The following is a 26,645-nucleotide window of genomic DNA, read 5'->3' as shown; positions in this document are numbered from 1 at the left end:
GTCCAAATTGCCATAGAATAACGGAAGTAGATAGCGCCATTACATGACGAAGTGAATGAAGTTCGTAAATCGTTTTTTCGATTATGACTGCCATGAATACTGCAGTAAACAAAGTCAAAAGAGTCAAGTCTTTAATTACTTTCATTACAAGGGCAAGAAACTAGGAGCACTAGCACTAACAAGCTAAACTAGTCATGGGTGCTAAGGAGCTATTCAGCGCTTGCTACACTATCTGAACAATAGTTAAACAAATAATTTTACCTTTAGTTCCCTGACCTGACTGTCAGCCCCATTCACTCGGTAAACTCCTTGCTCATTAAGTCCTCTTCTCTCAACTTCATTAACACAGTGAACAATCAATGCTGGTACCATGGGGGAACACTCTGGAACGTAGTCAGCCAATACACCCTTTAAGTGTAACAGAATACGTTTATTTATGTTTAAAACACCCTTTAAGCAGAATAGAGTACTTTTATTTAGGTTTAAAACCACTCTTTGATTAGAATAGAAAATGTTTATTTATGTTTATTACACAATTTAAGCAGAATAGAATATGTTTATTTATGTTTATTACACCCTTTAAGTATAATAGAATATATTTATTTATGTTTATTACACCCTTTAAGTAGAATAGAATATGTTTATTTATGTTTATTACACCCTTCAAGTGGAATAAAATATGTTCATTTATGTTTATTTTTTTTTTTTCTTTTACAAGACAAGTTTTCAAAGAAAAATAAAGAGGTCCATTCAGCCAAAAATGAGCAGAAACAAAGTAAAATAATCTTCAAAGCGTAAATTTTTATACAATCCTAATAAGAGCTTATCCCAGATTTGCTTCTTACTCAATCGGTCTATCTGTCTTGGCTTTTTCTACAGTTAGCTATGGCTTGATGCCCACAACTTCTTGATTTTAGTTCAAAATCAATAAATAAATGAAGCTCACAACGAACAGAAATTACAATATATAGCCAAGTCAAACTCAAAACGAGCAAAAATTAACACGAGTATGGTTATGGAAAGGCGTCCTCATGCCTTCTGAAGACTAGAACATAATTTGCATTTTACTGGAAAGACGTTTTAAATGTTTCCACTTTTTCTACTTTCATGAATAAAAAATATCAAAACTTTAAGGAATAAATATAAGTATATGACAATTAAACTGACAATCCACGTTCATTTTTTTTTCAGTAAAACACAAATTATGTTCTGGCAAATTATGTAACCTTACAATATAATTACGGGGCGTTTATAGGCCCAAAGTTTTAAGAGATGTCCTTAAGGCCAATCTTGGGGGATTCTGCCTATTCATTCTCATATATTTGCATCTACCATTTATACCTAGGAGTTACACTACTACTACTGCTGGCAACTCATTGCAGCACCAAGCCACCAGCTCCGCATATCCCCATCTATTAGTTACCCCTAAATATATATATATCTATCTATATATATAAAAATAAGTCGTCTGTCTGTGGATCTGTGGATCAGGTGACGTCATGTTTCTGTGTTGACTGACGTCATGTTTTCGACTGACGAAATTACAGACCGGGACATCGGGACACAAATGACGACCGGGACACAAGGAATGTTCGATTAGCAATCACCATCAACAAAGCACCGGGACACAAATGACGACCAGGACATAAGTAAAAAAAAGCTAAAAAAACTAAAAAAAGGTAAAAACTACAAAAAAACTAAAAAGAAAAAAAAAACTAAAAACTAATAAAAAAACTAAAAAAACTAAAAAAGAAAAAAAAATAAAAAAAGGAAAAAAAATGAAAAATAAAGGAGAAAAACAAAACTAAAAAAAATAATAAAAAAAAAAAATAAAAAGAAAAAAAACTAAAAAAAAACTAAAAAAAAAGGTAAAAACCAAAAAAAATAAAAAGAAAAAAAGGGGAAAAATACAAAAATTTATTTCATCATATACCATTTCAAAAACGAATGTATAGCCTATACAAACCGGGACACCGGGATACAAATGACGACCGGGACACAGGGAATATAAATGACGACCGGGACACAGGGACACAACTACAACGGGGACGCCGGGGGGCACAGGGGGATATATAAATGACGACGGGGACACAGGGAATGTTCGATTAGCAATCACCATCAACAAAGCTCAAAGGCAATCATTAGAATCATGAGGTATAACTAAAAAAACTAAAAAAAGGTAAAAAACTAAAACCTAAAAAAAGAAAAATTCAAAAACAAATGTATATGCAGACCAGGACACCGGGACACAAATGACGACCGGGACAACGGGGACACAGGGATACAAATACAACGGGGACGCCGGGGGGCACAGGGGGATATATAAATGACGACGGAGACACAGGGAATCGACCAGGTTGGACATAGGGACACAACTACAATGGCGCGTAACTAATATGGCGCGTAACGACTTACGCGCGCGGGGGGGCTTGGGGGGGGGGGCGCGAAGCACCCCCACCATCTAGGTGTTGGGGTGGCGCGAAGCGCCACCCCAACAGCTAGTATATATATATATATATATTTATATATATATACTAGCTGTTGGGGTGGCGCTTCGCGCCACCCCAACACCTAGTTGGTGGGGGCGCTTCGCGCCCCCCCCCAAGCCCCCCCGCGCGCGTAAGTCGTTACGCGCCATAATAGTTACGCGCCATTGTAGTTGTGTCCCTATGTCCCACCTGTGAATATAGATAGATATATATATATATATATATATATATATATATATATATATATATATATATATATATATATATATATATATATATATATATATATATATGGTTTTAACTACGTAAAACTTGCGAATATACAACATTCTTTGCTGTCCCATTGTCTTTGCATATAAATAGATTGTCAGGTTTACCGACTCTTGAACATGCAACATATAATGGTCCATGGGAAAACAATCTGTATTCAGATCTATACCTCATGATTCTAATGATTGCCCTTGAGCTTTGTTGATGGTGATTGCTAATCGACCATTCCCTGTCCCGGTGTCCCGGTCGTCATTTACATCCCCCTGTTTCCCCCGGTGTCCCCGTTGTAGTTGTGTCCCTGTGTCCCGGTCGTCATTTATATTCCCTGTGTCCCGGTCGTCATTTGTATCCCGGTGTACCGGTCTGTATATACATTCGTTTTTTAGTTTTGTTTTTCTCCTTTATTTTTTTCCTTTTTTAGTTTATTTAGATTTTTAGATTTTTTAGTTTTTTTATTAGTTTTTAGTTTTTTTTTCTTTTTAGTTTTTTTGTAGTTTTTACCTTCTTTTTAGTTTTGTTAATTTTTTTTTTTTACTTGTGTCCTGGTCGTCATTTATACTCCCTGTGTCCCGGTGCTTTGTTGATTGCTAATCGAACATTCCTTTTGTCCTGGTCGCTTTCTCTTTGAGTGTCGTCATTTATTTTTTTCTTTTTTAGTTCTTTTAGTTTTTACCTTTTTTAGTTTTTTTTAGTTTTTTAGATGAAAATTTTTTTTAGTTTTTTCCTTTTTTTCTTTTTAGTTTTTTATTGGTTTTTACCTTTATGTTAGCTTATTTTTCAGTTTTTTCCTTTTTTTTTAGTTTTTTTTTTATTTTTTATTTTTTTTAGTTTTTTACCTTTTTTTAGTTTTTTTAGTTTTTTTAGTTTTTTAGCTTTTTTACTTTTTTTATTAGTTTTTAGTTTTTTTGTAGTTTTTGCCTTTTTTTAGTTTTTTCAGTTTTTTTTTTAGTTTTTTATTGGTTTTTACCTTTATTTTAGCTTATTTTTCAGTTTTTTCCTTTTTTTTAGTTTTTTTTAGTTTTTAGTTTTTTTAGTTTTTTACCTTTTTTTAGTTTTTTTAGTTTTTTTAGTTTTTAGCTTTTTTATTTTTTTTATTAGTTTTTAGTTTTTTTTGTAATTTTTGCCTTTTTTTTAGTTTTTTTAGTTTTTTAGCTTTTTTATTAGTTTTTAGTTTTTTTTTGTAGTTTTTGCCTTTTTTTAGTTTTTTTAGTTTTTTAGCTTTTTTATTTTTTTTATTAGTTTTTAGTTTTTTTTTTGTAGTTTTTGCCTTTTTTTAGTTTTTTCAGTTTTGACGTCACCTGATCCAGTTTTTTCAGGTGACGTCACCTGATCCACGATCCACAGATCCACAGACAACTTATTTTTATATATATAGATAGTTTTTTTTTTTTACTTATGTCCTGGTCGTCATTTATACTCCCTGTGTCCCGGTGCTTTGTTGATTGCTAATCGAACATTCCTTTTGTCCTGGTCGCTTTCTCTTTGAGTTTCGTCATTTATTTTTTTCTTTTTTAGTTCTTTTAGTTTTTACCTTTTTTAGTTTTTTTTAGTTTTTTAGATGAAAATTTTTTTTAGTTTTTTCCTTTTTTTCTTTTTAGTTTTTTATTGGTTTTTACCTTTATTTTAGCTTATTTTTCAGTTTTTTCCTTTTTTTTAGTTTTTTTTTATTTTTTATTTTTTTTAGTTTTTTACCTTTTTTTAGTTTTTTTAGTTTTTTTAGTTTTTTAGCTTTTTTACTTTTTTTATTAGTTTTTAGTTTTTTTTTGTAGTTTTTGCCTTTTTTTAGTTTTTTCAGTTTTTTTTTTAGTTTTTTATTGGTTTTTACCTTTATTTTAGCTTATTTTTCAGTTTTTTCCTTTTTTTTTAGTTTTTTTTAGTTTTTAGTTTTTTTAGTTTTTTACCTTTTTTTAGTTTTTTTAGTTTTTTTAGTTTTTTAGCTTTTTTATTTTTTTTATTAGTTTTTAGTTTTTTTTGTAGTTTTTGCCTTTTTTTAGTTTTTTTAGTTTTTTAGCTTTTTTATTAGTTTTTAGTTTTTTTTGTAGTTTTTGCCTTTTTTTAGTTTTTTTAGTTTTTTAGCTTTTTTATTTTTTTTATTAGTTTTTAGTTTTTTTTGTAGTTTTTGCCTTTTTTTAGTTTTTTCAGTTTTGACGTCACCTGATCCAGTTTTTTCAGGTGACGTCACCTGATCCATCCACAGACAGACAGACAACTTATTTTTATATATATAGATATATATATATATATATATATATATATATATATATATATATATATATATATATATATATATATATATATATATATATATATATATATATATATATACATAAAGTCCATCTTCATTGACACTCTGTTGTCAAACAGAACAAACCTATTCAAATGAGAGTCCAACATAACAGCAATACATGGTTCTCTAATGGCAATGATAGCACCTGTTAACCTACCATGAGAGGAGGATCTCGTAAGATCATTTTTTCCTATCAAGCAGTGATAATAAAATATACACCACATTTATTTATGGAAATTTATCTGACATTGTTTTATTGGTTTATTTTTTTTTTAGTGGAACCATTGCAAATCAGCAGCAAACTAGAAATAGGATAACTTGCAAATAATTAGTAATGCTATGTTTCACGGTGGCAAGGTTTACCGTCAAATCTTTCACAGGCATAATCTACCCCGATTAACGACACATATATCCAATTCCCTACTATCTGAAATGTCCTAGATGACTAGAAAGAAAAGCAGAATGGAATATCCTGCAACAGTCTATATAGGTTAGCCATTATAAATTATATTATTTATTTTGGCCAATATATCTTTTATAGGGCTATAGATGGTACCAACGGGTCAGGATAGTCACTCTTACATGTTGAAGATCCCCCTCATAATCAAAACATTAAATCAACGAGTCTTTCTTTGTCGATAAGTCACCCATGCACGCTGAAAGACAATCTGCGATTAAGTTTTATTATTAGTTATGTTGCTTTATTCATTAATTAAAAGAGCTGATATCAATTAAAAGTTCTAACATTAGACCTTTTATCCAGGATTTATTTCCTTTTATCAATTGATAACAATGATCAACTGAGGAGAATGATCACATTTTGTGATCTCAATTTCCTCGTGTGTATTCCACATGAAACACTCCCTTGAAAATCCTAAATTATAGGGTTGATCTTTTAGGCACTTCTTCAATTCAGTCGAAAATGCGAAGATTTTATCCGAAGATTTTAGATTTTATTACGCATAATTTTATTTCCTATTAATGAATTATCCCCGTTTTTTAACGACAGTTCTCAAACTTATTTTATGCTATATATTATGGGTTGAAAGATTACAGTCAACAAGGACTCTCACGGAAAAGAGCAAAGGGTGGTACCTCTACGAGAAAAGACCAAATATTTATGACAAGGGCCAAATTGTGTAACATTTGGAATACGATGACGTATTTCTGGCCTTTTTTATCATTGAAGTCAGATATTAAATCTAGGATACAATTAAATAAAAAAGACAAGTTTTTTCAACTGAAAGTAAGGAGCGACATTAAAACTTAAAACGAACAGATATTACTCCGTATATAAAAGGAGCTGTTCCCTCTAAAACACCCCGCTCTTTACGCTAAAGTTTGACCCTTTCTCATAACTCTACTTTTTAAAACAATTAAAAACTTTAACGAAAAGAGCGAGGAGTTTAAGAGGGAACATCCTCTTAAAAGAATTCATGTCTCAGAGCTCTTATTTCAAATCCCGACCAGATCTTTTGACATTGGGGGGAGTTGGAGGGGGAAATCTTGGAAAAAACACTTGGAGTGGAGGAATCGGGATGAAGCTTGGTGGATAGAATAAACAAATGTCCTTGATACGTGATTGACAGAATCGTATTGGATTCGCTCTCTTTGGGGGAGTTGGGGGGAGGGGTTCAGTGATTTGGCGAGTTTGGTGCTTCTTGACGTGCAAGGGCGATGAAAATTGGTAGGCGTGTCAGGGAGCTGCACAATTTGACTTGATAAAGTCGTTTTCCCAGATTCGACCATCTGGGGGGCAAAAGGGAGAGGAAAAATTAGATATTTATAACTTACGAGTGGGTGATCGGATCTTAATGAATTTTGATATTTAGAAGGACTTTGTGACTCAGAGCTCTTATTTTAAATCTTGACCGGCATTAAGCTTCTTATTTTCCTTTTTAAATCAATCTATTGATTCATAGAATCTTCTCATACCATATGATCTCTTGGCTCTTAGCTCTTCTCGCCTCGTCACAAGTGCCATATGAGCTCTTAGCTCTTGTTTTTTAAGAATACTAGAAAATCCTGTACCCCCTTCATGGAATTTTTCTTCCCCCATGATAAATTCTCCGTGAATAAATCATCCCACGGAATCCCCTCCCCTCAACCCCCCTTCCCCCCAACCAGAAAAATCCCCCTGAAAACGTCTGTACACTTTCCAGTAGCCATTTCTACATGTAAACAATGGTCAAAGTTTGTGAATTGCAGCCCCACCCCCGGGGACTGTGGGGAAGTAAGTCATCCCCAAAGACATAATTATTCGGTTTTTTGACTGTGCTGAACAAAATGGCTATCTAAAAATTTTGATCCGGTGACTTTGGGGAAGAAATTAGCGTGGGAGGGGGTCTAGGTGCCCTCTCATTTTTCGGTCACTTAAAAGGGCACTAGAACTTTTAATTTCCGTTAAAATGAGCCCTTTTGCGAAATTCTAGGACCACTGGGTCGAAACAATCACCCCTGAAAAAAAAAAGAAAAAAAAAAAAACGCACCAGTGATCGGTCTTCTGGCAAAAAATACAAAATTCCACATTTTTGTAAATAGACGCTTGATACTTCTGCAGTAGGGTTCTCTGATATGCTGAATGTGACGGTATGATTTTCGTTCAGATACTATGACGTTTAAGGAGTGTTTTCCCCAATTTTATAAAATAAGGCAAATTTTCTCAGGCTCGTAGCTTTTGATGGGTAAAATCAGCATAAAAAATTCGATTCTTTTGATGTATCGATTAGTATCAAAATTCCATTTTTTAGAGTTTTGGTTACTATTGAGCCAGGTCAATCCTTACTACAATTAAATAAAAAAAAACTAGTTTTTTTTAAATGAAAGTAAGGAGCAACATTAAAACTTAAAACGAACAGAAATTACTCCGTATATGAAATGGGTTGTCCCCTCCTCAACGCCTCGATCTTTACGCTAAAGTTTTTAATTGTTTTAAAAGTGGAATTGTGGCAAAGAGTCAAACTTTAGCGTAAAGCGTCGTCAGCCCTGCATACTTTTAAGTCAGCCAAAAATTGGGTTTTGGCTTTCTCTGGTTTATTTCTTAAGAGAAAAGTTTACAAGAAAGAAAAAGTTTACAAGATGGTAACTAAAAAGAGCATATAAAGCCAAAAAGAGTTGGTGTTATACCGTGTACTTTGGAAAAACCGGATATTGTCTTCTTATATGATTAAATAAAAATAAAAAACAATTTTTTTTTAACTGCAAGTAAGGAGTGACATTAAAACTTAAAACGAACAGAAATTTTTCTTTTACTATTGAGCCGGGTTGCTCCTTACTACAGTTCGTTACCACGAACTGTTTTATCCTTACTCCTTACTACAGATTACCAGGAACTGTTTGACAACAGAAGTCTTCCTTTATACTAGTTGGTCATTGTCGTAACTAGCACAAGAAATTTAAATAGTGGGTGCTGGGTATCCTAGAAAAAATATCTAGCTCGTAGATGAAATACTGAGTAAAGGCAGTTAAATGCCGAAAGGTTGCTCGGAGCAATAGCAACATAATAGCATGGCAAGGGAGATTTGAGCTTTTAATCCGTACAGATGAATAGCTATCCCCTTGATCGTTTTTAGATACTTAACATCACTTCTTAATCTTTATTCATTATTAGTCTAAGCGACTTTGTCTTCTTAAGGGGATTTGATACCTTACAAACCATTTTGCGAATCTCAGCGTCAGCAGACCGTCTCAAAGACAAGGGGCTCATTGACAAATTTTCCCAGCACAACAAGGAAGTCCCAAAGCTATTCTGGTGAAAATTGATATGGACACTTAAATATGTCAACTGTTCGATAAACTAACGAGAGGCTATTTTAAAATATAGGAAATGTATAGTCTCTTACCAATTGTTAAGCAAAGCGCCGTCTATTCAATGTACATACAACATAAAGAAAATCCATCCTGTGTCTGTAAGGTTTTCAAAAAGGCGGGCGACACAACGGGGAACTCTAATGCTCTCCAACAGGTATGGTAGAAAATTTTTAGAGACTGCCCTTCCCTGAGCTTTAAGAAGAAAATTCTTCTCCGCTCAATCCCAAAAACAAAATTAATACTTTCTAATGATGTGCGTTTCGTTCATTCAGTGTTCAGTGTTTTGTTGTTTATTTGGATCTCTTATCCAAGTTCTATAAGTTATGGCAAGACCACTCAATTAATTCTAAACAGTTTTTCCAAACAAACTAAAAAAGTTTATAATGGACAATATAGGGTGGTCCTTTAAGATATCGAATCTCCTTAATATTAATTTTCACTTGTTCTCGCAGCCTGAACCCTCAAGACCTTCCAAATTCATTCATTTCGCAAATATAGGACGCTAAAGTCGTTTGCATAACGTGGCTAGTCGATAAAAGGAAAATTAAATACCGTAAAGTTCTTTTTGCCCGGAGTAGTAGCAACAGAAATACAGGGCAAAGGAAGTTTCAACTTGCAATCAGTGTGGACTGAGGCTCTACAATCATTGCATTTCAATACAGAAGTGCCAAATTTCATTCTGAAATAAAAGAAAAGCGTCAATGTCAGGTACTAAAAAACTTTACGTTTAAAATAATATTCAATTAACTAACCCAAAAGACTACAATTTATCATGAAGAAAATTATCCCTAATTTTTTTATTACTGTCTTTGCGCCTCCATTAACAATGATGATATACCGCTAGTCCTGGTAATTTATACAATCGTCGGAAAAATCTCATTTTTAAGGGTGTTCCTTGCTGAAGGTAGTTCTGCCAAGCTCTATTTTGACGAGTTGCCCTTAACGGCTTTGCTCTTCCAGGAGCAAGCTTCGAAAGAACTGACATAGTTGCTCCGTCAAAACAATTTTGGATCGATTGCTGCGGTTTGCCATCGTGGTTTCAGGAAGTTGCTACCCAAGCTGCTCAATTTCGAGAACATTTGATTGGGCCAGCATGGTTCTTCGGAGCACCACCAAAAAGAAGGAATACATATTCCATGACTGGTCTGATGCACGACATGAAGAGGCATAATGGACTCTTATGGGTGAAGTTTGCATCTTAGAATAACTCCGAGCTTCCTGGAGCCGGAAGATCCCACTTTGTTGAGAAAAATTTCTTTATTATCAGTTTCTCCCAATTATCCTTTTTTACAACCAAAAACGGACTAAAAAATAGCGTTTTCAAGCAATGGCTTTAAGGGGAACTTACCAGGATAGGGCGCACGATTGATTTTTCGTTATTGAAGCTCATTGCAGACAGCAAACTCAGAAGCTTCTATTACATATTCAATATAGGGCTAGGCCTTTCAAATTGAGACTCAATTTCTGAATTGGCGATTGAAAAGGGGAAAAATACACATGCAGACAATGATCCAATCTCCTGATCCTGGTACCACTCTTGTGACTGTTTGTCTTCGCCTGAGAGTGTAATGCATGGATGGGGACAAATCATACGATATTTTCCATGTTTCCCCCCAGATTGTTCCAGATACTTAATCAAAACTGGGGTGACTCTTGTTGAGCTTACAGAATCACACCACTAATCCCGTCCCAAACAAACAATCTTCGATACTAAGAATAAAAAACCCTGCCCTTACGGACACATGGTTGTAAGACCAAGGCATCAACCACTACAGCTAATATGGGTATATATTACCAAAAAAGGACTTTACTCATTTACGTCCGAAGCTGATACCAAGATACCATTATCTGGAGCAGCTTTTAGTTATTTGGCGTCACTTTACCAGTAAGTCTTTTTAGTGAAAAAGGTCATTTTATTAAGTAAAGGTATAATTTCATCCTTCACGTATAACCCCTAAGCCCGCTTATTCAGTCTAACAAGAAGGATGTCACAAGAGGTCTGAAGGGGACAGCGAGTCTTCACTAGATTCTTTATGTCACTGGCGTTCCACAAAATTACCACTACCACATACATGACGTATGACAAAAAAAAAAAAAATAAATAGTATAATTAAATAGCCAAGAAAAAGAGAGTAACATCAGCTGGTGGACAGAAAAAAAGAGAAAAGGACAAAAGCAAAAAAAAAGAAAGAACAAAAATAATGTTTTGAAATAAACTCAAACACACTAGAAGAAACACTTCTGCTTCTACTCTGTTTGGGTTTACTTCAAAAGGTTAGTTTTTTTTTTCTTTTGTTTTTTAGCACTGAAGACAGCTTGGCGAGGGTCCTTGCCGAAATATTTGCTTTTGTTCTTTTCGCTTCTTTGTGGCCACTGGCGGATATTACCCTCGTCTTCTCGGCTATTTGGTTATATTATTTATTTTTCTTGTTTGTCATACGTCATATTTTCTGCGGCAATTACGCTTAATATTTCTTGTTGCTGTGAAAAACTATATAAACATTATCTTTATAAATTCAATTTGCAACAAGCTCAACATTTAGATGTCACTAGTATTTTTTCTAGAACATTTCGATTCTAAAATCCTAACAAATACTGTTACATCCGGGAACCAAACAGATCATAAGAAATTATTCTGTATTTGTGTTTCGTTTTTGGAAACCGATGAAACAAAAGCCGATTGTTATAAAAAAAAACTTTAAACTAAAAAGGATTACACGTTGAGCTGAAGAGAAATTGCGATCCTAATAAAACTTTTAGCGATAAGGTAATCTTCAAAAAGAGAGATGCTTCTAGTTCTGTAAGGTACCAATACAATATTAATGGCACCCGTAGTTCTTAATTCACTTTAAACCAATATTTTTTGCAACGATCCTTTATCCAACTTATTCACTAGGTTTTTTGCACCTTTTATAACTTGAAAAAAAAATTGTATACCGTGGCACATCGAGAATACCAGACGCAACGCCAGACAAAAGAGCGTGAGAAATTGACAATAGAGAATTTCAAGTTCGTCTCTAAGAAAAATAAAAGCCTATACTATCTAAGCTTACCAAGTTGAATGATCTAGGCTTCAAAGTTGAATAAAAACACCAAAAAATTGGTTCTGATGAGATGGCTGGGACACGTTCAGCGGATGAAAGATGACAAATTGCCAAAAGATTGTCCTTGCCGGCCACAGTCTGGGGCCAAACGAAAAGCAGGTCGTCCCCGAATGGGGTAGGAGGATATCGTGAGGAAAGATTTAGAGAAAATGGGAACTTTTTTGAGGGTGTAATGAGAGAGGCTTTGAATATATCAGGAGGGGGGAGGAGCATGCGTAGCTGGGTTGCCCTCAGGCGGTTTGGTGCTACATTTAGTCATTTAATCAGTAGTGGTAATAGTACTATTTATATAATAAATCCTGCGAATAAATCCAAAACGTTCTTACGAAGGAAGGTTTCGTAATATGGCTCTCCGAAAGAGAAACTTAATAATAAGAAATATTAACTCACTTTTTCCCGCAGTAAGTACACACTTCATTTTTAAACAGGGTCTTTGTTGTAAATGAATGAGCTCGGTTATTCAGCTTTGTGGCAGAATTCATAGCTCTGATAAAGCCTGGAGTCGTAGCTGAAAATTAAAACGATATTTACAAATTAATTTAGTTTCGATTGGGGAAAAGTAGAGTCGGGAAAAATCTTAAAACCGAAGACAAAGTAAAGAAAGAAGAATAGAAAGAAAGAGGAAGCAGAGACAAACCAACCACTATTTCATGAATAATCACATTAATGTTCACATTAAGATTTTTGGCTAAATATCCTTCTCAATTAATACCTTTCATCATTAAAATATTTTCAATCTTTATTTTGAACAAATTTAGTTTTTCAACGATGTTTGTTACATGTCTTACTGGAGAACACAATTTTAACTTCAATTTTAATTTATGGTACTTTGATTCACGAATATGGTATATTTTATCTTTGGCGGTAACAAATTTGCCTGGATGGTAGCCCTTTTAACAGGCAACAAAAATTGAAACAAAATTTAGCTTATAAACCTCCACTTTCTTGGCTTAGAACGCAGTAGAATCAGCCGATCGATCGAATTTTGTGGATGACATGTCATTGCTCGAAAAATGCAGAAGAAATATTATTAAGAGCAGTGCAACGAAAATTCTCGAAGACGTTGCAAGTGAAGCAGCCCAGTTAAAAATGAAAGTAAACCTCCATATATATCATATTAGGATCTTTAGTTTTCTTACATCAAAGTCATCATTTATAACCCCTATACCGAATAAAATAATTACAACAGAAACTAAACTCTTAGGGGTCACACTGACTAGCGATTTGAAATGGGAGGCCCATATTTGCTCTATTGTTAAACAGACTAGTACACCTCCGTCTCTCCTTAAGCTATTTGCTAAATTTTCATGCCAAAAGCACATATCCCCCGCCTTTATATATCTTATCCGTCCACAGCTTGAGTAAGCTTGCCCGGTGTGGCATTTTGGTCCTACGGTGGATCAATTTGATAGGCTAGAAATTATCCAGAAGAGAGCCCTGAGAATTGTTTACGGTCAGGGCAAAGTGCTTTACATTCCTCTCCTCAGGGAACTCTGCCTCCCTACCTTGGTAGCCCGACATGTTACTCTTTGTACCAATTTTGGAAATAATCTGCGTCGTAACCCACGCTTTCAATGTATACTCTCAGCCCCTTATTGACCTTCAAAGCCCCGTTTACCCCCATCAAAAGCACAAAAAATCCATGTTTAAAACTCTATTAATGCAAAAACTGAGCGTCACAGAAAGAGTTTTGTGTCAGCGTTTGTTGAAATCATAAATAAATGAAATTTGTAATGCATCACGTTAATGTGTCATTTGTATTGTTAATGCGTTATTTTTTTTTAATTTTATTTGACAGGCCGATTGGATTCATCGCTGTATGTTTTTTATAATGTACTTATGTTTTTACTTATGCTGTCATTTTTATTCATTTTATTTATATTACTTACTTTATTTGTTTTACTCACATTTTACTTATGTACTTATGTTTGGGCACTTAAGTACTCATTTTTATCATTTTATTCATTGTACTCATTTTATTTGACAGGCCAGTGGTTCATCGCTGTAGGCAATGTTTTCATATTTCACTTATGTACCTATGATTTTTTTTTTTTTTTTTTTTTTTTTTTTTTTAAATACAATGTAGGCTGGGTGACTGAAGACCACAAGTTCGGCAGTTTTTATGTTGCGCGTTTGCTTGATAATAAAGTAATATTCTATTCTATATTATTCTAGTTTCCAAGCAAATGTAGACACCATGAGTCGTCCAAAACTGAAACGTGATATATAATTTTACGTATTTGAAAAGGATGAATCATACAGAATCTTTCATAACGGGATGTCAAAATTCGGAACGAAGGATGTATTTAGCAAATTTGCCGTGTTAAGTAGTAAGCTATCGGATATTAGGAAAAACAAACTACTCCATTCCATTGTCTTGAAAGTATATATTTTTCATAGTTAGTACTTTTCTTTCTTTCTTTCTTTCTCCCTAGCTTTTTATTGTTTTAAGAAGTAAAACTGTGATAAAAAGTCAAACTTTAGCGTAAAGAGCAAGGCGTTGAGGAGGGAAAAACCCCTTTCATATACGGAATACTTTCTGTTGGTTTTAAGTTTTAATGTCGCTTCTTACTTGCAGTTAAAAAAAACTTGTTTTTTATTTAATACCACACAAGGATAGAACATCCGCTAAAGTTCCTCTGTCGGCTGAATCAAACCCTTGTTCATAATCTATAAAGGTAAGGACTCACGGGGTTTGATGACTCGGGCCCTTCTCAATTATTAATGTAAGAGTAAAAATTTGGTAGAGGCATCCTCCCCCTTCAATAATAACCGGGTAAAAGCCTCACCAAAAGATGGGATCATCGGAAATCACGCTCATTAATCAAACAGTCAGAATTACTAATGAGAGACAGACCACTACCTAACATCCAAGCCTCTTGGCCCAAATTGGTTAAAAACATGGAAAAATTAAAGCTTTCTGCTCTATTCTTGAAACTATTACGCTTTTCTGTAATGTGTTGAGTTGTTCGTTGTTCATATTTCATGCTTTGTTGTATCTGTTTGATACAAGAGGCAAGTAATACCACTTCCTTGTATCGCTTTTTAGCTATAATTTAAATTCTTCAGACATAATAACTACTACTTACTATTCAACACTACTTTAACTACTATTCAAGCTTCCAATTATTAAACCGAGCAAGGCCAACCCTAAATCCCATCCTGTTTGTACTTCTCCTCTAGACTCCCTGTTTAAAGCTTTCGCTTTGACTACTTCCCAAGAGACCAAACTTTGAGCCCCCCCAGAAAAAAATTTAAGAACAAAAAAATTGAAAAAGAACGTGCTTTTAATTGACTTAAAATTGATTTAATTGATTTAATGACTTAAAAGACCTCGAAAGTCACTTTTCAACGAATGCCGCACCTCAAACCACAAATAGCCTGACTCTTCCACTCCAAGCCCAAATACTGGGTACAGCCCAAGCAACAGTCTTTTGAAGTTAGGGACGATTATCCGATCATTTCATCGATAAATCTATTATACAATAAGTGAATTTTTAATCTTAAAAAGCGTCATCACAGCCTAATCTGGGGCATCTAGCCCTTTTCGTATCTCTTTTTAACTTATTAAAGGAATAAAGCAACTATTCAGGGATATAATATGTGTTCAACTTCTACTTCAGCTAAAAGATAAAAGAATTAAAAGATAAAAGATAAAAGCTAAAAGATAAAGAAGTAGAGCAACTTACACGTGGGTGTCGAATTTGAACTTGCACGACGACGAAAGTTTGGCGCATATGGTCTTGTAAGCGTCGCACGAGACGAGTCTGAATCATACATATCTTCTACAAATACCAATAGCAATAATTAAAACACACATGTTAAATAGAAACAGATATATATATAATGACCATTTAGATTTCAGAGTCATATCTTGGAAGGGATCTTTATAATTTTTATTTAATATTGAGATGAATTCAGGCAAAATGATTCAAGACTTGATTGGCAACGCAGCCAATACTCTAGTTTTTATTTGCTTTTTTATCCAATTTGGCTTTGGGAAAGCATTATAACTCGTGTTCTGATTTAAAAATCAGTCAGACCAACAATTACTAGTCTATCACGTCACTGGTATCACCAACTGAATATCTTCTTAGCTATTTTTTTTTCTCTCTTGCAGTTCAGGTAAATTATCCCTCTGAAACAAGCGATTTTACGACAAGCCTGCATCAGCAACTTGCAGCAAAAGCAAGAGATTCATCATTTGGATCATGGATCATTGGACACACCATTGGATTCATTAATCACAGATCTATCCGTTCACTGAGCCAGATAAATGATATTGTCTAGACCTTTTCGTTGAGAAGGATCTAAACTTACTTTTAAAAACGAAAATTTTCCCTTTTTAACGATTTTTAACAATTCTTAATCTAAAAAACGCTCTATGCCGAATTTCAAAAAATTCATTTGATGGATGAGTAGAACTGAATTGTAGTTTTGCGATGATAGAAAATTTCTCACCTTTTGCTGATATGTTAAAACCGTAGGAAAAATAAAAAATTAAAACTTGCAAACGGAGAAAAAACCTCAAATTTTACGACAGTCTCTATGTTTATTAGACAGCTGAAATAAGTTTGGTTTTCCGAGATTGAAAAAAAAAAATTCGATAATTGATGCTGAATAGTTCATGTTGAATCCTTTCTATCGACGAACTATGAAAGGTATTAAACCTCATGCAACATGATCCTCCTTAAATCAACAATATAACTGGAAAATGTGACTCAGCTCGTTTCGTCGGAGTGATAAAAGTTCTTATCTTTATCAAAAGTGATAAAGACTCGAAAGAAAAAGTTTTTATTCATTGACCAACTTTTTTTATTCTATGATGCTTTGATGGAATACTGTTCCTCCCCACCCCATCTCCCCTTCTAAAAAACAACAGTTTATCCTTTATCTTGTATATTTGAAATTAGCAAAACTTGCTATGCCATAATAACTTTTTCTTTTGTTACATTACTTGTGTTTAAACTGAATTTTGTTAAATTAAAATTAAGTTTCTTAATTAAAGGGAAATATAAATTTGAAATTTAAATTTATAAGGAAAACCAAACTTATTTCAGCTGTCTAATAAACATAGAGATTGTCGTCAAATTTGAGGTTTTTTCACCGTGTGAAAGTGTTGGTTTTGTATTTTTCTGCTTTCCTACGGTTTAACACATCAACAAAAAGGTGAGAAAATTTTCTATCATCGTATAACTACAATTCAGTTCTACTCATACACCAAACATTTTTTTGAAACTAGGCATACAGCGTTTTTTAGATCAGGAATTGTTAAAAATCGTTAAAAAGGGAATTTTTTTTTAAAAGTAAGTTTAGATCCTTCTCAGCAAAAAAAGTCAGGTCTATATAATATCATTTCGCTGGTTCAGTGAATGGATAAATTTGAGATTAATGAATCCAATTATATAAGTATCTCTCGCTTTTGGCGAAAATTAATGATGCAGACCTGTAGTAAAATCGCTTGTTTAAAAGGGGGATAATTTACCTGAACTGCAAGAGAGAAAAAAAATAGCTAAAAAGATATTCATTACTTTCACCAAGCACATAGACTTGATCCTAGATTGGATCAGTGCCTCTAACAGATTGGTTTGAAGTATTTTTATTTTTCAAGCATTTTGAAATTTCTGAAGTCTTCTGACTAAGCACATAGAATTGAACATAGACTGGATTAAATAGACCCCCTACCTAGCAGATTCGTTTGAAGTATTTTAGAGTATTTAAAGTACTTTCACCAAGCACAGAGACTTGACCCTAGACTAGATAAGTGCCTCTAGCAGATTGATTTGAAGTATTTTATTTTTCAAGCATTTTGAAATTTCTGATGTCTTCTGACTAAGCACATAGAATTGAACATAGACTGGATTAAATAGACCCCCTACCTAGCAGATTCGTTTGAAGTATTTTAGAGTATTTAAAGTACTTTCACCAAGCACAGAGACTTGACCCTAGACTAGATAAGTGCCTCTAGCAGATTGATTTGAAGTATTTTATTTTTCAAGCATTTTGAAATTTCTGAAGTCTTCTGACTAAGCACATAGAATTGAACATAGACTGGATTAAATAGACTAGCAGATTCGTTTGAAGTATTTTAGAGTATTTAAAGTACTTTCACCAAGCACAGAGACTTGACCCTAGACTAGATAAGTGCCTCTAGCAGATTGATTTGAAGTATTTTATTTTTCAAGCATTTTGAAATTTCTGAAGTCTTCTGACTAAGCACATAGAATTGAACATAGACTGGATTAAATAGACTAGCAGATTCGTTTGAAGTATTTTAGAGTATTTAAAGTACTTTCACCAAGCACAGAGACTTGACCCTAGACTGGATCAGTGCTTCCAACAGATTGGTTTGAAGCATTTTGTATTTTGAAAGATCTGAAGTATTTTGACCAAGCACACAGAGTTGAACCTAGACTGGATTAGATAAACACTCTAGCTAGCAGATTAGTTTGAATTGTTTGATGTACTTGCAGTACTTTCATTTAGCACATAGACTTGACCCTAGACTAGATAAGTGCCTCTAACAGATTGGTTTGAAGTATTTTTATTTTTCAAGCATTTTAAAATTTCTGAAGTCTTCTGACTAAGCACATAGAATTGAACATAGACTGGATTAAATAGACCCCCTACCTAGCAGATTCGTTTGAAGTATTTTAGAGTATTTAAAGTACTTTCACCAAGCACAGAGACTTGACCCTAGACTAGATAAGTGCCTCTAGCAGATTGATTTGAAGTATTTTATTTTTCAAGCATTTTGAAATTTCTGAAGTCTTCTGACTAAGCACATAGAATTGAACATAGACTGGATTAAATAGACCCCCTACCTAGCAGATTCGTTTGAAGTATTTTAGAGTATTTAAAGTACTTTCACCAAGCACAGAGACTTGACCCTAGACTAGATAAGTGCCTCTAGCAGATTGATTTGAAGTATTCTATTTTTCAAGCATTTTGAAATTTCTGAAGTCTTCTGACTAAGCACATAGAATTGAACGTAGACTGGATTAAATAGACTAGCAGATTCGTTTGAAGTATTTTAGAGTATTTAAAGTACTTTCACCAAGCACAGAGACTTGACCATAGACTAGATAAGTGCCTCTAGCAGATTGATTTGAAGTATTTTATTTTTCAAGCATTTTGAAATTTCTGAAGTCTTCTGACTAAGCATATAGAATTGAACATAGACTGGATTAAATAGACTAGCAGATTCGTTTGAAGTATTTTAGAGTATTTAAAGTACTTTCACCAAGCACAGAGACTTGACCCTAGACTGGATCAGTGCTTCCAACAGATTAGTTTGAAGCATTTTGTATTTTGAAAGATCTGAAGTATTTTGACCAAGCACACAGAGTTGAACCTAGACTGGATTAGATAAACACTCTAGCTAGCAGATTAGTTTGAATTGTTTGATGTACTTGCAGTACTTTCATTTAGCACATAGACTTGAACCTAGACTAGATAAGTGCCTCTAACAGATTGGTTTGAAGTATTTTTATTTTTCAAGCATTTTAAAATTTCTGGAGTCTTCTGACTAAGCACATAGAATTGAACATAGACTGGATTAAATAGACCCCCTACCTAGCAGATTCGTTTGAAGTATTTTAGAGTATTTAAAGTACTTTCACCAAGCACAGAGACTTGACCCTAGACTGGATCAGTGCTTCCAACAGATTGGTTTGAAGCATTTTGTATTTTGAAAGATCTGAAGTATTTTGACCAAGCACACAGAGTTGAACCTAGACTGGATTAGATAAACACTCTAGCTAGCAGATTAGTTTGAATTGTTTGAAGTACTTGCAGTACTTTCATTAAGCACATAGACTTGACCCTAGACTAGATAAGTGCCTCTAACAGATTGGTTTGAAGTATTTTTAATTTTCAAGCATTTTAAAATTTCTGAAGTCTTCTGACTAAGCACATAGAATTGAACATAGACTGGATTAAATAGACCCCCTACCTAGCAGATTCGTTTGAAGTATTTTAGAGTATTTAAAGTACTTTCACCAAGCACAGAGACTTGACCCTAGACTGGATTAGTGCTTCCAACAGATTGGTTTGAAGCATTTTGTATTTTGAAAGATCTGAAGTATTTTGACCAAGCACACAGAGTTGAACCTAGACTGGATTAGATAAACACTCTAGCTAGCAGATTAGTTTGAATTGTTTGAAGTACTTGCAGTACTTTCATTAAGCACATAGACTTGACCCTAGACTAGATAAGTGCCTCTAACAGATTGGTTTGAAGTATTTTTATTTTTCAAGCATTTTAAAATTTCTGAAGTCTTCTGACTAAGCACATAGAATTGAACATAGACTGGATTAAATAGACCCCCTACCTAGCAGATTCGTTTGAAGAATTTTAGAGTATTTAAAGTACTTTCACCAAGCACAGAGACTTGACCCTAGACTGGATCAGTGCTTCAAACAGATTGGTTTGAAGCATTTTGTATTTTGAAAGATCTGAAGTATTTTGACCAAGCACACAGAGTTGAACCTAGACTGGATTAGATAAACACTCTAGCTAGCAGATTAGTTTGAATTGTTTGAAGTACTTGCAGTACTTTCATTAAGCACATAGACTTGACCCTAGACTAGATAAGTGCCTCTAGCAGATTGATTTGAAGTATTTTGATTTTGAAGCATTTTGAAATTTATGAAGTCTTTTGACCAAGCACATAGAATTGAACCTAGACTGGATTAGATAGACCCCCCTAGCTAGCAAATTAGTTTGAAGTATTTCAAATATTTGAAATACTTTCATCAAGCACATAGAATTGACCCTAGACTGGATCAGTGCCTCTAATATATTGGTTTGAAGTATTTTGTATTTTGAAAGATCCGAAGTATTTTGACCAAGCAGATACATTTGAACCTAGATTGAATTAGATAGACCCCATAACTAGCAGATTAGTTTGAAGTATTTTAAAGTATTTGAAATACTTTTACCAAGCACATAGACTTGATCAGTGCCTCTAAGAGATAGGTTTGTAGTATTTTGATTCTGAAGCATTTTGAAATTATATGATGCTTTGATGGAATACTGTTCCTCCCCACCCCATCTACCCTTCTAAGAAAACAACAGTTTATCTTTTATCCTGTATGTTTGAAATTAGCAAAACTTGCCATGGCCAGGGCCTTGGCACACTTGAATTTCATGGTTGCAGCAATAGCTTCAATTTGGTAAAGAGCAAACCACGGCCCATAGTAACCAAAATAAACGCATGAAAAAAAATGTCTAGTAAGAAAATTTGCAGTTAATGCTGATTCAGGAGAGGCAACTATTATTTCGGTTCATCTGAATAGTAAAGGCTTATTGTGCAAACATAATCGACGCTAATTCAAACTTATTCAAAGACTGGTCATATATCTCTGTAAATAAAAGCTTAAATGCGTTTTAACAAAACCAGTTTTAGAAGTTTAGTTAAAGGGGGTTGATTTGAATGAGCATTGAGTTAAACATGGGTTGAGTTAAATGGGGTTGGGTTGAACGTGGTTGAGATTCTTTGAGCTGACTTGAATGAGAGTTGAGTTAGTCCATTCGAGTTCATTTTTATAATCCCAAGGAAAAGAACGTCAAAATTATTTTAGCAACATTATAAAATTGTGACCCTAAGAAAATGAACACTAAAACATCTTTTGTTTTCTAACTCCTCGTGAAATCTGGGACTTGGTACTTGTCCTTTTGTAGCATGGATGGAGCGTATTCATGGTGTATGTAACTCAAACCCCGCTCAATTCAACCTGATGCAACTCAATCCTCTTTCAATTGAACATCCTGCAACTAAATTCCCAATTTACTTAACTACCATTTAAGTCAGCTCAAAGAATCTCAACCACGTTCAACCCAACCCCATTTAATTACTGAAGGAAATCACTAAATCAATAAAGAAGTCACTAAAATCTAGAGATTTATTTTCTCACTGGGTGGCAACACTGAGTTTAATGCCTTTCATAGTTCGTCGATAGAAAGGATTCAACATGAACTATTCAACATCAATTTTTGAGATTCAAATTAAGATCAAATATGTTTTCTCAAAATAACATTTTTAGTTAGCCCTATATTGAATGGCTGGAGCGAAATGAAATGAGAAACTACATGTTTTTTTTTACAGAAATCCAAAAAAACATTAGATTTTAAAAATGGTCAAAACATTGGTAAATTGGTAAGTTAAAAATGGTCGAAACAATTGGTAACATTGGTAATAATAAATATACGAGCTTTCAAAGTAATGATGGTGAGAGTGAACTCTACTTTAGAAAGCAATGATATTCGATCACACCTGTCTGTCGAATTTCTTAATTAAAGGGGAATATAAATTTAAAATTTAAATTTATAAGGAAAATCAAACTTATTTCAACTGTATAATAAACATAGAGATTGTCGTCAAATTTGAGGTTTTTTCTCCGTGTGAAAGTTTTGCTTTTTATTTTTCATCTTTCCTACGGTTTTAACATATCAACCAAAGGTGAGAAATTTCCTATTATCGCAAAACTGCAATTCAGTTCTACTCATCCACCAAATGAATTTTTTGAAATTGGGCATGGAGCGTTTTTTAGATTAAGAATTGTTAAAAATCGTTAAAAAGGGAAAATTTTCTCTTCTTAAAAGTAAGTTAAGATCCTTCTCAAAGAAAAGGTCTAGATAATATTAATCTGGCTCAATGAATGGATAGATCTGAGATTTCAGAGGGATAATTTACCTGAACTGCAAGAGAGAAAAATATCTAAGAAGGCATTGAGTACTTTCACCAAGCACATAGACTTGACCCTCCACTGGATCAGTGCCTCAAACATATTGATTTTGGAGCATTTTGATTTTGAAGCATTTTGAAATATCTGAAGTATTTTGACCAAGCACATAGAATTGAACCTAAACTGGATTAGACAGACCCACTAGCTAGCAGATTAGTTTGAAAATTTTAAAGTATTTGAAGTACTTTCACCAAACACATAGACTTGACCCTAGACTGGACCAGTGCTTCCAACAGATTGGTTTGAAGTATTTTGCATTTTGAAATATCCGAAGTATTATGACCAAGCACATTGACTTGACCAGAGACAAGATCAATCCCTCTAACAGATTGGTTTGAATTATTTTGATTTTGAAGCATTTTGAAATGTCTGAACTACTTTCCCTAAGCAGATAGACTTGACCCCAGACTGGATCAGTGCCTATAACAGATTGGTTTGCAGCATTTTGATTTTGAAGCATTTTGAAATATCTCAAGTATTTTGACTAAGCACAAAGAATTGAACCTAGACTGGATAAGATAGACCCCCTAGCTAGAAGATTAGTTTGAAGTATTTGAAGTACTTTCACTAAGCACATAGACTTGACCCTAGACTGGATCAGTGCCTTTGGTTTGCAGTATTTTGATTTTGAAGCATTTTGAAATATCTGAAGTATTTTGACCAAGCACATAGAATTAAACCTAGACTGGATAAGATAGACCCCCTAGCTAGCAGATTAGTTTGAAGTATTTTAAAGTATTTGAAGTACTTTCACTAAGCACATAGACTTAACACTATACTGGATCAGTGCCTCTAACAGATTGGTCTGAGTTATTTTGGATTATGAAGCATTTCAAAGTTTTTGACCAAGCACATAGACATGATCCTATACTGGATCAGCACCTGTAGCAAATTAGTTTGGAATATTTTGTATTTTGAAGTGCTATAAAAATTGAAGAATTTTGAACAAGCACATATCGTTTACCATAGACTGGATAAGGGCCTCTAGCGGATTAGTTTGAAGCATAAAATTTTTTATCTTTGCAACGAACTGTAAGCACATGCATTTTGTCCATTTTTTTATTATTAAAAAAATGAGTGAAGTTTCCCCACCCTCAAAGGAAATGAGTAATTAATGTACTCGGCAATGCTGGACGATAGTTTAGTCACAGTCAGTTATGGTTTTTCCTCCAATACTAAAAAAAAAGTTATTCAGCTTTCCAAAAGAACCTGAGAGACTTTTTTTTTTCTAAACATAGTCCTTTTTGGGCTAAAATGAAGTTCAAACCATTAATTTTAAACAGTTTTTTTTTATAATGCTAGCAGACTTAAATTCAGAAATTTAGTGCGGCTGATATGCATACAATATAACATCCGCTTCTGGACATAGGTTATTCACGAGACAAACAATCAAGAACAAAATCACAGAAACCAAATAGTACTAAAAAATGAGTACAATAAAATTGCCATAAAAAAAAATTAAAACGAAAAGGTAAATATCAAGACAGGATTCATACCTAAAGGGGGCACAGTAGGTTTAAACACATCTCTCGGCTCACTCTTGCTCCGGCGTCTGTTTTCGGCATTCATGGCTTCGAGCTGCGCAGTCGCAGTAACCGGCCCCTCTCTTGGTAGTGAAACAGTAGTAACACTTACAATATGACTAGCATCTTGACTCTCCAAAATTCGGTCACGAGACTGAAAAAAATATATAAGCAAATTGCAACATGACTAAATCAACGAAGTAATGCAATAAATATAAGTTTTAGAAAAAAAGTACCATATTTTTGATCTGTAGAGCTGTGTCTCTTGATTGAGCGAGACTGAATAATAAAAAATAATTACATCTTCTTAAGTTCAAAAGTGACTTCTCTTGCTTTGAGCCACTCTCTACAGTCACTACGAAGAATGGAACCTGTAACTTCATAGTCAATGGGAGAACTATTAATGCTTAGGAGGCACGAACAGTACTGTTCCTCTTCTTCACCAGTCTACACTTGGAAAATAAAAGAGCAGAATTAACCCAAATCAAAGAAAAAAAATGGCTTGTAAAATTAGAAGGTAGTCATTTCAGATTTGTGGAAAAATAGTCCTTTTTTAGAGTTTACTCTAACTTTAATTTTAAATTATGGCATTGTCTCGTTAAACGGATTCAAAAGCGGATAAAAGATTAGAACGAAACAGAAGCTTGGAGCTACAGCTCCAGGTAGTCCTCTCTAAAAAAAAAGACAATAAAAATTCGCTTAATCCTCAAGGACAAATAAAAATCATCCTTTTTGACTTCAGCAAGAATTATACGCAGCTTTTCAGAACCAAACACCATATCCATAAATAGGGCTAAAGTTTCAAACTTTCTTTAAACACAGAGGAGCTTCGACGCTTACTTCTTAACCCTGGTTCCAACTGCGACATGCAACAAATGACACAAATCGTGCGACAAACGACGCAAAACCAACCGTTTTTTGCAATGTCGGATGCGTTGTTCTGATTAAAAAAAATAAAAGATAACCAAAGTCACAGAGCTGATTGAAAAGCTAATTTTGGCTGTTTGGCTGTTCTAGAGTTTGTCGCAGCGACGCAAAAGTCTGCGGTTCTTTGTGAACCTCCATCCGATTCTGTCGTACGTCTGTTCCACCAGAAAAAAATCGTGTCGGGATTGACGCAGCAGTGGGAACCAGGGGTTAATCACAATAACTTAAATATGCGACGTGTCGCAAAAAGGGCCTACGTCCACTTTTCCTGATTTTTAAGGAGATCAAATGAAAATAAAAACGCACAATAATTTTGTTTCTCACAAATCAGAATCTAAGTAACCTGAAACTTTAAAGACTGATTCCTGGTTAAATTTTTACCATAATTAACTGGAAATGTTCCAAATTACTGAATTGTTCATTACTTTGAAGATAAGGAACTTGCTCTTTTGTAAACCCTTTTGGGACAATTTATAACTCAGTTAGAATTACAGATAAACCCATTTTGAATAGACAAATCGAAAGGTCTCTTTGAGTTCATTCAAACCATATATTTAGCTCATTTTTGGAGAAAGTGGACATAAGCCCTATTTACGAAACGCCACTTGACTTACTTTGACTTATGTCTTATGCCAGGCACTGCCCAGCGTAGAGAGTGACGTCTGCCTTCTCCATCGGCTTCAGTCCATGGCGTGTATTTGCTCTTCGTCCAGTCTGATGTTTGCCATCTTTGGGAACTAGAACAGGCTGTCGGACCAACGTTTCTTCGGTCGGCCGCAAGGTCGCTTCCAACCGGCTTTGATAGGGTAGAAGTCGTAGATCGTCTTTGCGGGTAGATGTGGGGGCATTCGAAGCAGGTGCCCGAACTATCATAAGGTTCTCTCGGCTGCTTGAGTCAAAAACGAGACTGCTTTGTGAGCTGCAGAAGCTTCTCATTGCTGACGGAGTCGGACCATCGTAGGCCTTCGATCCTTCTCAGGCTCTTTGACTGAAATACGTCAATTTCCTTGAGGGTTGCAGCTGATGCTTGCCATGTCTCAGCTCCGTAAAGCACCACAGAGCCGACTAGGACGTTGAACATCCGAGGTTTCGTTGTACGACTGATGTTCGGTTTTCACCAGAGGTGAGGATTCAGTCTGCCCATGGCAGAAGACGCTTTGGATAATCTCGCTTGCAGCTCGGGGAGAAGCGAGCCACCTGAAGAAATTATGGAGCCCAAGTAGGTGAACTCTTGAACAACTTCGATGCCGTTGGTGCTGTCCAGGTTAACTGGAGAGTTAACAGTAGGAGTAGACAGGTCTATGGCCATAATTTTAGTTTTTGTTCCATTTTATATGCAGTCCTACTTTGGCAGCCTCTTCTCGTAGAATTCGGAGCGCTTTCAGCAGCTGCTCCATTGAGTCCACCAGAATTGCCAAGTCATCGGCAAAATCAACACCTGTGATGGAACGATCTCCGACGCCAAAATTGAGACGCGAAGTGGTTT

General features: G+C 34.5%; 1 protein-coding gene across 1 annotated transcript in view; it reads right to left on the bottom strand.

The window, feature by feature from the left end:
* The window catches only part of LOC136034570 (rac GTPase-activating protein 1-like), an 84,755-nt gene that overhangs the window by 25,152 nt on the left and 32,958 nt on the right, over positions 1-26,645 (bottom strand). Inside the window, exons 5-9 of the mRNA XM_065715813.1 lie at positions 24,206-24,386; positions 15,650-15,745; positions 12,351-12,468; positions 9,409-9,535; positions 262-408 (exon numbers count right to left, since the gene is read on the bottom strand). Of these exons, the coding sequence (XP_065571885.1) occupies positions 262-408; positions 9,409-9,535; positions 12,351-12,468; positions 15,650-15,745; positions 24,206-24,386 (669 nt within the window). The remainder of the gene's footprint in view (positions 1-261; positions 409-9,408; positions 9,536-12,350; positions 12,469-15,649; positions 15,746-24,205; positions 24,387-26,645) is intronic.

This window comes from Artemia franciscana, chromosome 13 (assembly GCF_032884065.1).
Source record: "Artemia franciscana chromosome 13, ASM3288406v1, whole genome shotgun sequence".
NCBI lineage: Eukaryota > Metazoa > Arthropoda > Branchiopoda > Anostraca > Artemiidae > Artemia > Artemia franciscana.
This window is presented reverse-complemented; position numbering and strand designations above follow the sequence as displayed.